The sequence below is a fragment of the Seriola aureovittata genome, chromosome 9 (genome assembly GCF_021018895.1).
Source record: "Seriola aureovittata isolate HTS-2021-v1 ecotype China chromosome 9, ASM2101889v1, whole genome shotgun sequence".
Lineage (NCBI taxonomy): Eukaryota > Metazoa > Chordata > Actinopteri > Carangiformes > Carangidae > Seriola > Seriola aureovittata.
Genome location: NC_079372.1, coordinates 494,163 through 509,326, shown reverse-complemented (window position 1 = coordinate 509,326; position 15,164 = coordinate 494,163). Strand labels below are relative to the sequence as shown.

The following is a 15,164-nucleotide window of genomic DNA, read 5'->3' as shown; positions in this document are numbered from 1 at the left end:
CAGATACAGTTGCAGAATTATGCAGTAGACGGTACATTATGAGCTATTAGCTAGGACCAACACTGCCACCTTTCTTTAAAACCTCTTCCTCCATGTTTCTCCCAGCATCTTTCAAACTCTACATTTTAGTTGTCATATCTAAATCATACATATGTGTTTTTAAGACTGCAAAAGAGCATATTGAATGTGTTTTAACAGATCAGAGTTGATTGCAACTAGCACACTGATCCCCAGTTATCATTTCCAAAGCAAAAAGAAAAGAAAGATTGTTGTGACATAGTTTTCATGTAACAGCAGCAGTTTGTAGTGTTTTGGAGCAAACATGGCTGAGGTTGAGTCATCTGCAGATCTGAGGATGTTTAAAGGAGGTGGACGGGTGGTGTTAGAGGAGGATACCTTTGCTCACATGTGGACTATGAGTCCAAAGCCTCAACAGCTTTTTGCTAGTAAATAACTCTCAGTTGATATTATTTGCATTTATTTTGGCACTTTAGGTTGGTTTTGGTCTTTTTAAAAAGTTTACATGAGGAGAAATTCTCCCCCTGGTGGTCGAGATGGTACAGCCCAGTCTCCTGTTCCTTCCCTCTTCTTGCTCACACATCCAGAAAAAACACAAACTCATCCTTCTCTTGCTTTTCTTCTTCTCTTCCTCTGTCTTCCTTTTCTCCATCTCCATCTGTCTGTCTGTCTGTCTGTCTGTCTGTCTGTCTGTCTGTCTGTCTTCTTTCTGGAGCTACTCCAGCCGCACTAGATCGGGAGCTGATAAACTATTAATAGCACCTGTGGTTGGGTCTCCATGGTAACCATGCTGGAGGCCAGGGCGCTGGGGAGCTATTTTTGAAATCTGCTATGTAATGTCAGACAGACGCCACTACACTTTCATTCTCTGTCTGTCCCTCTCTCCTTTTTCTTCCCCTCCTTCACATTCACTCCTCATGCACTCTTGTCTCTCCTCTCTGTCTTCCCACGTTCACTTGCTCTGTGCACCTGAGTTTTTCCTCTGACCATCTCCATTCCCTTCAGTTTCTTTTTGGTTTTCAGTCATTTTCACAGATTTTGGGAAATATGCCCTCAGATCTTCTTACTGTTGTGAGATGAGAAGTTCACTGCTCAGTTCCTCACCTGTTTTACATGTGATACTCAGAGTGGTCAGGATCATTGAATGTTTCTTAGTCATGTCTCGAGTTGTAACTGTTTTCAGGTTTTTTGTCTGCAAACCACTGTATTATGTCTTGATTGTGAGCCAATCAGGTAGGAGAGCTGGATTTTATATTTGTACACAAATAAATAAAAGTCATGTAGTAAGTCTGTAATTTTTGGACAGGTGTACAGTCACTTCTACCTATATTTACTCCCTTCTGTCACACGTGCTGATGCTTTTTGACATATTGGATGAAGGCTTTAGTGTTTTCCCTGCATATTGAAGGAAAGAGTGAAGGGAGAGTGCCACTGCCTTGAAGGTTGCCTGCTGAGCAAAACATGGTATAATTTATGTTGGTTTAAGTGGAGAGTTTCAGTCACATTGTCAAAATGTTGTGTTTTAGCCCTTTCCAATGTGTCATGTAGAACCTATGTGGGAATACAGCTGCTGTATTTCATATGATATCCCAGCTGAGGTGTTAAGTATGAATGAACATTTTATTTAACCTTTTTACTAGGACACACATGATGCATGGTTGTTAAAGGGATGATGCTTATTGCAGAGAAGTCCATTGTCATGTTAAGAGCTTGCTTTTAGTTTTTATTCCTCTCCAACAGTCAGACTCACAGCCATATTGTTCAGAGGTTGTCTGTCCGTTTCATTCTCATGGACTAATTATCTCAATAACACCTTGACAGAACTTCTTCAAATTTGGCACAATCATCACTAGGACTCAAAGATGAACTGATTAGATTTTGGGGGTCAAAGGTCAAGGTCACGGTGACCCCTCAAAACGCAGGTTTGGCCTTGTGAACACAATATCTCAGTAATGACTTGAGGGATTTTCTTCACATTTAGCACAAACGTTCACTCGGACTGAAGGACAAACTGATTAGATTTTGGTGGTGAAAGGTCAAAGGCCAAGGTCATTGTGACCTCACAAAACACTTTTTAGCCATTACTCAAGACTTTACAGCAATTTTGACAAAATGAAAAATGGTTCATATTTGATATGACTCTGGATAAACAGGGATGTAACCTGAAACTTGTCTGAGTGGAGGAGGCAGACGACCATGAGGGGGTGATTCTAGTTTGTTACTGATTGTTATGCCTGAACACATCTGTACAAGTCCTCAACCATATGAAGCAGTTATTTGATCAGTAATGTCATCTGAGTAATATTGTCTCCTCTTCTATCTCTTCAGCTTTCTAGACAAGATTGACATTGTGAAACAGAGTGATTACACTCCAACAGATCAGGTGGGTGAAGTTCTGCAACCACAAAGTTAATATGACCTACTCTTCAATATATGTATGCCTACTCTTCCCATAGAGGCATTTCAGTAGTCAGAAATTTAATAGGATACACCCATGTTTGAGAGTGAAAAGGACCAGAGTTGAAGATTGATCTTGATCGATGTTGTGCATTTGTTTTCAGTTGAAATTTTTGACCTGCAGCAGAGCAACATTGCTTCTTTATGTTGTTATTTTCAGTTCCAAGTTTGTCAGAATTGTCCAAACCATCAAAGTTGAGTCTCATTTAGTTACTCTAACCAACCTGCCCTGTGCAAGTCCGGAAATGGAGACAGAAAATAAAAACATCTTGTGTCCCATTTTCTTGAAGCTTTTCACCCTGACCTAGAAAACAAGTCCAGGACACAGGAGTGATTTGTGAAGTTTAATGTTTTCTTCAAATTTTGAAGTGCAAGCTTTCAAAATCCTATAAATCCTTGTCACCAGGATTTGCTGCGGTGCAGAGTACTGACTTCAGGGATCTTCGAGACAAGATTCCAAGTGGACAAAGTTAATTTCCAGTAAGTAAAACCATAAAGAAAAGGCCACCAATTACTAGTTTATGATGATTTTTAACAAAGTTTCTCCAAACGATGGTGGTGTTTCACTAGTGTCTCTTATTTGATGTACACAGTATGTTCGATGTTGGGGGTCAAAGAGACGAACGCCGGAAATGGATTCAGTGTTTTAACGGTAACTTCTGTTAATTTCTGCTTCCTCTCGCTGCACTTAGCTCATATCTTTGTCCCTAACTGTTTATCTTTCCCTTTCTCATGTCCTGTCAGATGTAACAGCCATCATTTTCGTGGTGGCCAGTAGCAGTTACAACATGGTGATCAGAGAGGACAATCAGACAAACCGATTACAGGAGGCTCTCAACCTCTTCAAGAACATCTGGAACAACAGGTGAAGAGAGGCAGATGCTGTCGGCCTGTTGTCTTCTGCCGATCTGTAGCAAAGATGGTTGGAAAACTGTCTCTTGGAAAGTGTGTTCCCATGGACCCTCAGTTTTAAAGCGATAAGGAACTCTATTTGTAGATACTAAATCAGACACATTTTTGTAACTACAGACAGATGATGGTTATTGACCAAGCTAAGTGTCAAGGCTGGTAAACCTTTTATGAATCAGCTTGCTTTTTCTCATGAATGATTGAATAACCAAGTGCAGCGGTTCCCTAGCAACAAACACAGTGTAAGACCAATCAAAGATGGATCATGTACTTTTATTTAGAGGTTCCAGCAAATAAAAGTTCGGACTATCTGCGGACACCCTTGGCTTGAATACTGCCTGGTTTAACGGCGCTGATTTTCGGTACACGGACTGAAAAAACTGAGCTAGGCGACTAGTTGACAAACTAGCTAGCGGGCGGCTAGGCTAACAGCAGATGCTAAAGTTGCAGAATGGCAGAAAATGACCAAGATCTTTGGCAGTGTACCTCCCACCGCAGCAGACATGGTGGTCATTTAGTTGAATGCTTTTGTCCTTGAACTAAATCAGAATGTATATCACCCATTATATGCCATGGTCCAGTGGAAACGTTCTGAAGTGTTTAGGTTTCTGCAGGACACAGAACAATATTTTGCACACCTTAAGACAGTCTTTATTCTCTAGAAATTATCTTAAAATAAATATAAAAGCAGTTTCTCTTATAGAGTTCTCCCTCACTTTATTTTTGTTTATAATTATTTTGACCAACTCTGTCTCATATCTCTCTTCACACTCAGACACAGTTTGTCTCAGTTTGTGATTTAAATTCAGTGTTTTGTTCTCTGCAGGTGGCTGCGGACCATTTCTGTTATCTTGTTCCTAAATAAACAGGACCTGCTAGCAGAGAAGGTGCTGGCAGGGAAGTCCAAAATCGAGGAATACTTTCCTGAATTTGCTCGCTACACTACACCAGATGACGGTGAGCTGTCTACATCCACATGTTTGACCTCATATGGCCATTCTTTTAGACAGGAGCATGTGAAGTTCACCTTCAATTCTCAGCAATACTGTCCATGTTGGTAGCTGTACCAATACAGCTGCCCTTTTTCCACTTGAGAATATCGCCTTTAAGAAACAGCTCATTTATTTCAGGAAATAATCTAATCATTGTTATTAAAGTAGGGTGACCAGACACCCCAAACTGCCTCAAACTGTCCCAACTGGTGAGTGGTCTCTGAAAAATGTCCCAGTTTTCCATCACTTGTGTTAAATATGTCCCATTTTAAAAGAAATCCTGTGCTTATAACTGTAAACCTGAACCTGCAGAAACATCCCCATGCTTTCAAAAAGATACATCAAGAAAAACACTGATATATCTACTTTTAGTGTCATGTTTTTATCCACTATGAGGCTATTATTAAAACAGCTGTGCACAATTCTTGTCTGGTTATTCATCCAAAAAACTTGGGGGTCTCTGGGGGACAGTGCTTTTAGTGTCATTGACCACAAGAGGTCATCCTTGATACACACCGGTGAGGTTCGTTTTTCAAATTGTTACATAATTACTCATCATAATATGTACTGAGTAACTAATTTTGAAAACGCCATTTTTCATGAATGATACATTCATGTTTGATCAATCACCTCTTGACAGATTAATTTCATAAAAAATTTGGTCTCATTAGTGTCTCTCTCTTCTTTCAGCAACACCAGAGCCTGGAGAAGATCCACGTGTTACAAGGGCAAAGTACTTCATAAGAGATGAATTCCTGGTAAGTGCATAGGCATGCTTTTGTTCTTAAATAATAACAATGATAATAATAACTATAAAATTCCTGAAGAAATTTTGAATGTGCTTTGCTGCTTGGTGCATATCCATCACACACGTTTCAATCTCTACAGAGGACTTTACTTTGAGTTTCATTCATGTAGAGCATTATCTGAACTCTGACCTCAGTCACTGCAGGTATCCCTCAAAAAAGATCTTTGGCCAAAGTGACCTCACAATGATGATTTCGAACATAAATTTGTCCCCACAACCTTAGCAAGACATGTATACACACATGTACATGCTCAAACAGAAGTTGATCTATAATAAAGCTACCTTGATTTCTCCTGCTAGAACAGAACAACATGGACAACAGTAAAAAATGCCCTGAGTTAATCAGTCTAATTAGTCAGTTGTGTAAAAGTTTGGGCAGCAACCGTGTGTGTGTGTATTGTTTTGTGTAGCAGTAGAGCTGTCTACCACAGAGCCTCCAAAACGTTTGTGTTACCAGGTTGATTTTTTAATAAGATGAATATCCAAAGATGGTTTGTGTGTCTGTCAATATATGTGTGTACATATATGTGTACCAAAATGGGTTCTTAACAAAATTGTCCTCACAATCACAGAAAGACATGAACACATACACAGTGCTGATTTGCCTTATAAATGCTCTCATACTTGAGAGTAATAACGGTAAAAGTTAATGAGTCTATTTAGCCAATAAAAATCAGCTTTGTCCATTTCTCCCCGGATCCTGTGTTAGTTGTGTGTGTGCGTGTGTATGTGGGTGGGTGTGGCTGTGTTTGTAAACATCACAGAGATCAAAGAGTCTCTTAATGAGCTGTTTTGAACACCTGTGTCTAGCTGGAAGAGAGAGGCACAGAGCTGACACAGCTGAGTGAGATTTTGGCTCGGTGCCAACAGTACTCCTATCAGAACAATGAGTGCCAGAGAGGGCTGGGTTTGGTCGTTTTGAAGATGTCTCCCCATTCATTCTCTATGGGAGTTTTTCGCTTTTTATCGCCATTTATGTCGCCATGGTTTCTTGAATCACTAAGAAAAGTCATAGCACACTATTCCCGATCAAGACGCACGCAAAGTTGGACTAGTTACGTGCCAAAATTTCGATACGGAAGATGAATAAGGAACTAGATAATTACTGGAGAAATTTTTAATGTGCCTGCTACTAGGTGTGTGTACTTCACTCCTCGCATTTCAATCTGCACAAAGGATGTTACTTTCAGCTTCATTCATGTCGTAGAGACTTATCCACCTCAGTTACTTAAGGTGTCCCTCAAAAAGCCTTTTGAAGCTGTCACAGCTGGCCAAAATAACCTCACACTGATGGTTTCAAACCCAAATTTGCCCCTAATACCATAGCAAGACATGTATACATGCATGCTATAACACTATATCCCCATATAGATGGCAGCTTTTAAGATCTAACTTTTATGACCTACCTGACCTCTTACCTTTTTGAGACGCTTATTTTGTGTTTGTACTTCTGTGTTTGGCAGTAGGTTTTGTACAACAGAGTAATTCCCTCTTACCATGTTGAGACTTTTATCTTGAAGGTTAATCCAAATTGTGGAGATGGTGTTTGTATGTTTCTGTCAACGTGTGTGTGTGTGTGTGTGTGTGTGTGTGTGTGTGTGTGTGGCAGTAGAGCTGCCCAACAGAACCTCCAGTAAGTTTTTTTACCTGGTTGAGACTTTTATTTTGAAGGTGAATATCAAAAAAGATGGTGTTTGTGTGTGTCTGTGAGGACTGGTCAAAATGACCTCATAATAATGGTTTTTAACCAAAATTGTCCTCACAATTGTAGAAAAAGACATGTACACAGGCGCAAAGAACCACACATCAATATGCACACACAAGTACACTCAAATACACCTTGTTGATTTATCGTATTATTATTTATGTTATCTTATTTAGCTTATTAACTTTGCCAATTTCTGCCCAGTAACACCTGCTCCTGAATTGTATTGCAGTCAGTGGGAGAGGTGGAGGGTACTCCCATCACTTCCTCAAAAACCGTAAAAGATGTCAGAATGAGACCAAAACTGGGTGATGCAGGACAAAACAATTCTCTACATTTTTAATATAAAAATTGTCAATCAAGGTTGGAAATTGTGGTATTTAAAAGGGCTTTAAAGGAGCACTTTTTTTGACAAAAATTTTCAGGGATGGCAGTTAGAGATCGCAGTTAGCTTCGGTTAGTCAAGTCAAGTCAGTTTTTATTTGTATAGCGCCAATTCACAACATAAGTTTTCTCAAGGCACTTTCCAGATAGAGCAGGTCTAGACCTTCTCTTTATAATATTATTTACAGAGACTCAACAATTCCCACCAAGAGAAAGCACTAGGTGACAGTGGCAAGGAAAGACTTCCTTTTAAGAAGCAGAAACCTCGAGCAGAACCGGACTCAGGGTTGGAGGGATAGAGTGAGAAAGAGCAAGAGAGAGCGCAGAGGAAAAGAACAAGAATGTGCAATGATAGCAATATTAATAATAGTGATAGTAATGGCAGTAACAGCAATAGTAATGCAGTGAGTACTGTAATGCTCCTACTGATAAAAATAGTAATGACAGCTAATAACATTAATAATTATCATTATTAATTATGGATTATATGAGTGGAGCTGTGCCACTGTGTGAGAGAGAGAGAGAGAGAGAGAGAGAGAGAGAGAGAGAGAGAGAGAGAGAGAGAGAGAGAGAGAGAGAGAGAGAGAGAGAGAGAGAGAGAGAGAGAGAGAGAGAGAGAGAGAGAGAGAGAGAGAGAGAGAGAGAGAGAGAGAGAGAGAGAGAGAGAGAGAGAGAGAGAGAGAGAGAGAGAGAGAGAGAGAGAGAAGAACTAGTAAGTAAGTTTGAATGTACAGCAGGTAGTTAGACACTGTGATGAAGAAAACAGCAACATTAACTGTTCAGAAAGAGCAGCAATAAACTCTAACAATAACAGAAACTGACTGGAGATGGGACACCGCACCGAAGTCAGCATGTGAACGGCATCACTTGTATTAGTGTAAAGACATCAGTAGAAGTAAATCACTGTGAAAAATGTTCTCAGATAAAAAAACAAAGTAAGTCAGTAAAAATGTTTGAGTTAAGGTGTTACTGTGTTACATTTGAAAATGGGGAGAGAGGGGTAAAACATGTTATAGGGCGTCAATAATGATATATGATAAAATGAGGAAATTAAAGAACATCTTTAGGTTATCATATATATCAGTTCCCAGGTAAGAACAGCAACGAAATCAACCACTGTTGGACTGTCCAGTCTGAATTGTAATCTTTCGGTATGAGCACTTATATGTATGCAAGCAGCTTTCTGCGTGTGTGCATGCGTGTGGCTGTGTTTGTAAACATCACAGAGATCAAAGAGTCTCTTAACAAGCTAGTTCGAACCCCTGTGTCTAGTTGTAAAAGAGAGCTAACTCAGATCTGGGTGTGATTTTGAAAATCTTTGTGCACTGTTTCACTGGCTTCGGTGTTTCTGGAGCCAAAAATGTGGACACAGTAACCAGTTCCCAGAAAAATGTCACTTATGCATTTCTCGGGAAATCAGCTCCTGAATTTGTATTGTAGTCAATGAGAGAGGTGGAGGGTAATCGCATTGCTTTGAGGCTCATGTTCAAATTCTGTAAGTTTCTGTGCTAGGTAAACACTTTCTACAGCAGCACGAATTTGTCTACTATCGAGGAAGCCGTGATGCGTGAAGATTGAAATATGTGGCCGTGAGGATGAGTTAAACAGAAGTTTCTAGTTCTAGAATTTTTTGCTCCCACTCTAGCGGTGATGTCATCCACTCTAACTCTGAACATTCCATGCAATACACACCCATTATAAAGTCTGAAACGGTCTAAAAATTACACAAAACGTAAACTGTGATTTTTTTGTAAACCCTAATAGTTTTCAAAATACTGATTTAACCCAAAAGAGTTTCAAGTCTTGTGACCCATATAATGTTTCATTAATTTTCTACATTGAAGTATGACACAGCAGTAGAGCTCCAAAGTTGGTCGTTTTGAAGATATCTCCCCATTTTTTCTCTATGGGAATTTTTTCGCCTTTCATGGCCATTTACATTCCCATGGTTACTCGAATCGCTTAGAAAGGCCATAGCACACTATTCCAGATCGAGCTGCACGCATTGATATATTGTCTGGGTTTTCTCAAAGCTGCGGGACTAGTTACGCGCCAAAATGTCGATATGGAAGATGAATAAGACGAACTAGAAAATGCATTTCCTGCTGAAAGTGCTGAGAGCTGAATGAAATTGCTGAAGCAATGCTGAAAAGCTAAATTAACTGCTGAAGCAAAGCTCAAGTAGCTCATGCAATGGCTGAAGATTAAAAGCAGAAATTGTAAGCTGTAGGTTGAATGGTATGAAATGGTTGAAAAAGCCTATGTTGTTGTTTGAAAGTGTAACAAACAGCACAAAACTACAAAATATACAAAATGTGAAAAACAGATAAACATCAAAGTTGAAAGCTAAGTGGCCTAAAATAGCTGGAAAAACCTAAATTTCTGACACAATGCTGAAATTGTTGAAAAAGCAACTCATATTAACAGAAGTACAGTGCTTTAAAAAAGTAGATGCCAAAATGTTAAACTTGAGGAGCTGAAGTCCATTAGCTGCAAAAGCTGATAACCGAAACATGTTGAAACACTTGAAAGACAAATTATTTACCACCATAGGTGGAAGTAGGAATAAAATGCCTTAAAAATGTGAAGAAGTAATGATGATGAAAGATGAACTGCATCCTGAACATTAGAAACTTTAATTTAAGATTTCAATAAGCTGATTAATCGCTTAATAGCTGGAAGTGTTGTGAATACTTTAACGTTTGAATGAAGCTCCATTCACTTACACTGTGAAAAAATGTCTTCAAGAAGCTGAACGATTTGATAGTTGAACAGTTTATATAGCACAAAGTATGCAGGAGTAGTTAACAACCAAAGGAAAGTAAAAGGAGGATCTGGAGTATAACACTAGTGGAGCAGATAAAATTCAACATGTGTGCTGCTATATTAAATGTTGTTCCGTCCAGTCTGAACTGGTATCTCCCTCTATGACTACTAATTTGTAAACAGCTTTGTGTGTGTGTGTGTGTGTGTGTGTGTGTGTGTGCGTGCGTGCGTGCGTGCGTGCGTGCGTGCGTGCGTGCGTGCGTGTGCGTGCGTGCGTGCGTGCGTGCGTGCGTGTGTGTGTGCGTGTGCGTGCGTGTGCGCGTGTGTGTGTGTGTGTGCGTGTGTGTGTGTGAGTGAGAATCTGTTTGTGTGCAAGTGAGTATCTGTTTGTGTGCCTGTGTCTGTTTGTGTCTCTGTGTGTGTGTCTTTCTATCTGTCTGCGCGCCTCTCTGCTTGTCTGTATTTATGTGTGTTTCTGTGTCAGTTAGAATGACAAACTGAAATCAACTGCCGAATGCTTCCTGATTACAACTGGACTGAAACATATTTCCAGTGAAAACAGTTGAGAGGTGTGTAAATCATTGTCTGTATTTAGTGTTGGAGCAGTCTGTAGCAGTTTTTTTATAGAAATGTCAGTAAAGTGGTTGATAAAACAAAACAAAACAAAAAAGTTTCTAATCAGGTAATTTTACCTAGCTGTGTATCCCCTCCCTGCAATCAGAGGTTGCCATGGTGACAATGCTGTCTGTCTGTCTGGCTGCCTACCTTTCTTTATCTCTGAAGAAGGTAGCACCTGGAAAACACTGGGTAACCTAATTCACCAATCAGAATGAGCTCCAAAGGTAATCCACCAATTAGAATATATGTAATGTGGAGTCAGTTATATTGCAGACAATAGAAATTTATTTATTTATTTTATTTTATTTATTTATGAAATTCGAGGAAGAAATTATGTGTCAAGATCGAAATATGTGGCCGTAAGTTACACTGATTTTTTTCAGACAAAGTTTATAGCATCTCCCACTCTAGCGATATAATCCACTCTAACCCTGAACATTCGGTGCCATACACACCCATTATAAACTCAAGAATTACTGAAAAAAGCATGTAACTAAAACTGTGATAATTCAAAAACTGTACAAGATATCAAAACGTTGAATACAAGTTTAACAGCTGAATGTCTTTTGAACATTTTATAGTATGAATGAAGTCTGTAGCTGAAAGTATGCTGAATTAGTTAAAGCTAGAGGCTGAACCTTTCAAGGATTTGAATATTCTCTCCATTCATTTGAATAGCAAAAAAACAAAAAAATCACAGGAAAAGCATAATATTTTGAAAATTATAAATAGTAGAAAAAAAATTGTATACATCCAATAATCTACAGAACAAGCTGAATGTTTTGATAGTTGAATAGTTTTTGTATGAAGGAGTAGCCTCAGCATTCACACCAATACTAAAGATTTGAATAACAATAGTGCTGCAGCATTCACACTAATAAGTATGCAGAATAATAATATATGCCTTCAATGCTATTGCATTGCAGGCACATAATAAAAACCTCTCAAATCAACATTATGTAAGAAGATCTGACAGTAAGTAAAAAGAGGCAATAAGGTATAAAACAATATAATTAAACATGTATCATACCTAAGGCTGAGACAAAGAAATGTGTTTTAAGAAGAGATTTAAAGGAAGTTAGAGTTACAGTGTCTGATTTCATGTGTGAGGGGACTCCAGAGTGTCTGAGCTCTAATAGCAAGTGCCCGCTCACCCTTAGCCACAAGCCTTGACCTTGGGGGGACCAGCAGGCCTCCATCTGCACATTTCACCTCTCGTTTGGGCGCATACCTTGTCAATAAGTCAAAGATGTAATTGGGTGCAGAGCCATTTAAGACCTTAAATGTCAGTAATAAAATTTTAAAATCATTCTGAAATCTAAGGGAGGCAATGAAGGGAGGCCAGCACTGGAATCATGTGACTCAGAAAGTTTTGAGAGACGGACTAACACATTGTTGGTTTTGGTGTTTTCATTGGATTTGTTGAGAAAAGAGTAGAATCTCAAGCTAAATATAGCATCACCACCAAGTGTTGTGTATTGTATGTGTTTGCATTATATCAGTTCTTAGTAAAAAGTAAAAACCTCAGCAGCCAATCATAAAATGTGTTAGATTGTAATATTTATTTGAAACAGTTTTTCACATTTTGCTTTCTTCATTTACAGAGGATCAGTACAGCAAGCGGGGACGGGAGGCACTACTGTTACCCACACTTCACCTGTGCCGTCGACACAGAAAACATCCGGCGTGTCTTCAATGACTGTCGAGACATCATCCAGCGGATGCACCTGCGGCAGTACGAGCTGTTGTGATGGGAAAGGAAAGGGGTTCGGCCAAAAACACAGAAACGGATTGGACAATGAGAAACCCTGAACCCTGAGTCGCTTAATTCCCCTCTTCCACAGAAGTGTGAGAGCTCTTGTGAAGGAACGGGGGCCAAAAACACACACACACACACACACACACACACACACACACACACACACACACAGACTCTCTCTCTCTCATTCATTCATTCATTCATTCATTCATACACAGACACACACTTACAGTAAACACACCCTGAACCCAGAATTTCCCCTGATTCAAACTCCCCACCTGCAGTAGACAGAGCTGTTTTGATGGACTGGTTTGAGGGGCGAACACATTAATGAAGTCTTTTCTCCACCTTCAGCCAAACTCCCAGCTCCTCACCTCTCCACATCACGTATCATCCCTTTCCTTCACCTCTCCAAAAACCCTGACAGTCCCAGTCTGGACTGTATTTCCTGCAGTGAGGAGGGTTTGAGCTATAGTTGAGATTGTAAAATTTCCATCTTGTTCAGGTTGGGATGAAAACTGAGAGAGCTACTACTTCAGTGTAAGTGGGAAGTGGGAACTGTTGAATTACTGCAAATAGGGAAAAAAACATGTCACAAGAGCTGAAAACTGTATCTAACAAAAAACACAAGCACTGTGCTCAGGACTTGACTCAAACCATGTACACCAATCGATCATATCACTTACACACATCCATAAATCTAACCACGGGGTCTGCTTGCACACAGAAACATATCACATCTGCTTTTTACTGGACTGCACAACTGCAGTGGATCCAGAAATGTACTGATCTGCTGATGATCGACAGGCTCGTCTACCTGCTGGTGGATTTTTCTGGCACAGTGCTTTGAGATTAAACAGACCGAGTGTCTGACTGTGCAGACAAGCCCCGAGGAGCAACGTTGCCACAGACTACATGGACCAGGGCTGTGTTGTGATCAGTCATAAAAGCAGAACAGAGCCGACTCGGATGTGAATTTCTCTGATGGAGTCTGGACATGTTTGATGGGGGGCAACGGTCCCTCGACTTCTTCACAGAATTGTTTTGCCACCTTACATTGCCTTGTTGGTAATGAAGCAAAACGTGAGGAGGATATATTGAGTTTAAAACAAAAAAGAAACAAAAAATATGCCATCTTTTTTGGAACTTAACAAGCGGAGGGCAAAAAGCATCCTTCTGCAGTACAGTACCATATAAGTTAAAAAGAGCTCTCATCTTGTCATGATTGACCCTGTTTTATTGTCTCCACAGCTGTTTTTGTCTGTGTAGACTTTTGTGCCATTGTGCCCTGTGCGCTCTTTTTCTTTATCTGTATGCTCTTTCCCTCTCTGTCGTTCTATCCTTTTTTCACCCCTGCTCTTTCTCCTCTGAGGATCTACTCACTTCCCCATCTTCGCATTTCTCCCCCTCTCTTTCCACCCCCCACTTCCTCCCCTCCACCACCCTCCCATCTGTACTTTTACCTGTCTGGTAGTGCTGTTTTGTTTTAAGAGAAAATAAAATATAATAATCCTGGAATATAAAAAACAAGAAGATAAAAACAACAAAACAGGACACTAATGTTTTTTTGGGCAAACAACCTGCTCACACCTCCCTGCCATTCCTCCCTCTGTCATTCCTCCATCTGTCCTCCTTCCTCCCCGACCTCCCGCTCCTTTGTATGTCCATCTTTACTTTACTGCTGAACTATTATTCTTGTACAGACTGTAAAATGTATTATTTTGTACAACTTTATTGAAAAAATAACTTTTAGAAGATCCCTGTGCCTTGATCACGACTGTACGTGTGTAATGAGCTAAAGTGGGTGTCATACTGCGCTGTATAGCTTGGCCAATCCCCTCCTAACTCCCTGCCTTCCTCGCCATTTCCTTCTCTCTCTCTCTCTCTCTCTCTCTCTCTCTCTCTCTCTCTTCCCCCTCCCCCCCCCCCCCCCCCCCCCGGGACAGAGGACAGCCATTCGAAGCTTTTGTAGTTTTGTTTTCCCCTATCCTCCCATTCTCTTTATGATTTAAATGTCTATTTTTGGATCCATATACCCCAAAAAGATAAATATATGAAATGTATATGGGTTTTAAAAAAAGTATTTTATTAGAATCAAATGAACATTGACAAATTGTACACTTGATAGTGTGCGTATTGCTATAACTTAAATCCTTTCAACTGAAGTTGTGTTCAGGTTTCTTTTATTTTCTTACGTTTACATCTGCAAAGGACTTATGAAGGTTTAAAAGAAGACGACAGACGCAAAACATTGTTTGTTTCTACACAAATCTTATTCTTTTGGCCAAAAATGAAAAAGAAATGGGGGGGGGGTCTTCCTTAGCCTTGCACAGCAAGAGGCAGCCTGTACAGTATTAGTGTTGCTCTCTTTTCAGTGGCCTAGTCTTCATTTAATGTGTACATCAAATATGGGTCCCTACTTTCTGAACAGGCGCTTTAAGAAATAAAGTTTTTTTGATGCAGACAGCAACAGGTCTGTCATTACACTTTAAACACACTCTGAGACAGGTCTGACACAGGCAATACTTCTATCTACTCTCTTACATAAGCTGCATTTTTGCATTCTTATCCCTCAGTTTTCATCGGCAGATAGGGTTGTTGTAAATCCACACAAGAGGAAGTGGAGTTTCCTGCTCATTTACCAGTCATTTCCTCTTCAGATACACAGTCTGTATTTATTGGGACAACCATGAAGGTGGTTAAGTTGGTCTCTAAGAGCAGGGCCTCTGGTTTTGTTGCTCAACAACA

The 15,164-nt window shown here is 39.9% G+C and overlaps 1 protein-coding gene across 1 annotated transcript in view; it reads left to right on the top strand.

The window, feature by feature from the left end:
* Positions 1–14,886, top strand: part of gnas (GNAS complex locus) — a 33,280-nt gene extending 18,394 nt beyond the window's left edge. The window contains exons 7-13 of the mRNA XM_056384516.1: positions 2,347–2,401; positions 2,882–2,955; positions 3,069–3,127; positions 3,220–3,340; positions 4,211–4,341; positions 5,067–5,134; positions 12,262–14,886. Of these exons, the coding sequence (XP_056240491.1) occupies positions 2,347–2,401; positions 2,882–2,955; positions 3,069–3,127; positions 3,220–3,340; positions 4,211–4,341; positions 5,067–5,134; positions 12,262–12,408 (655 nt within the window). The 3' untranslated portion in view covers positions 12,409–14,886. The remainder of the gene's footprint in view (positions 1–2,346; positions 2,402–2,881; positions 2,956–3,068; positions 3,128–3,219; positions 3,341–4,210; positions 4,342–5,066; positions 5,135–12,261) is intronic.
* The last annotated feature ends 278 nt before the right edge of the window (positions 14,887–15,164 follow it).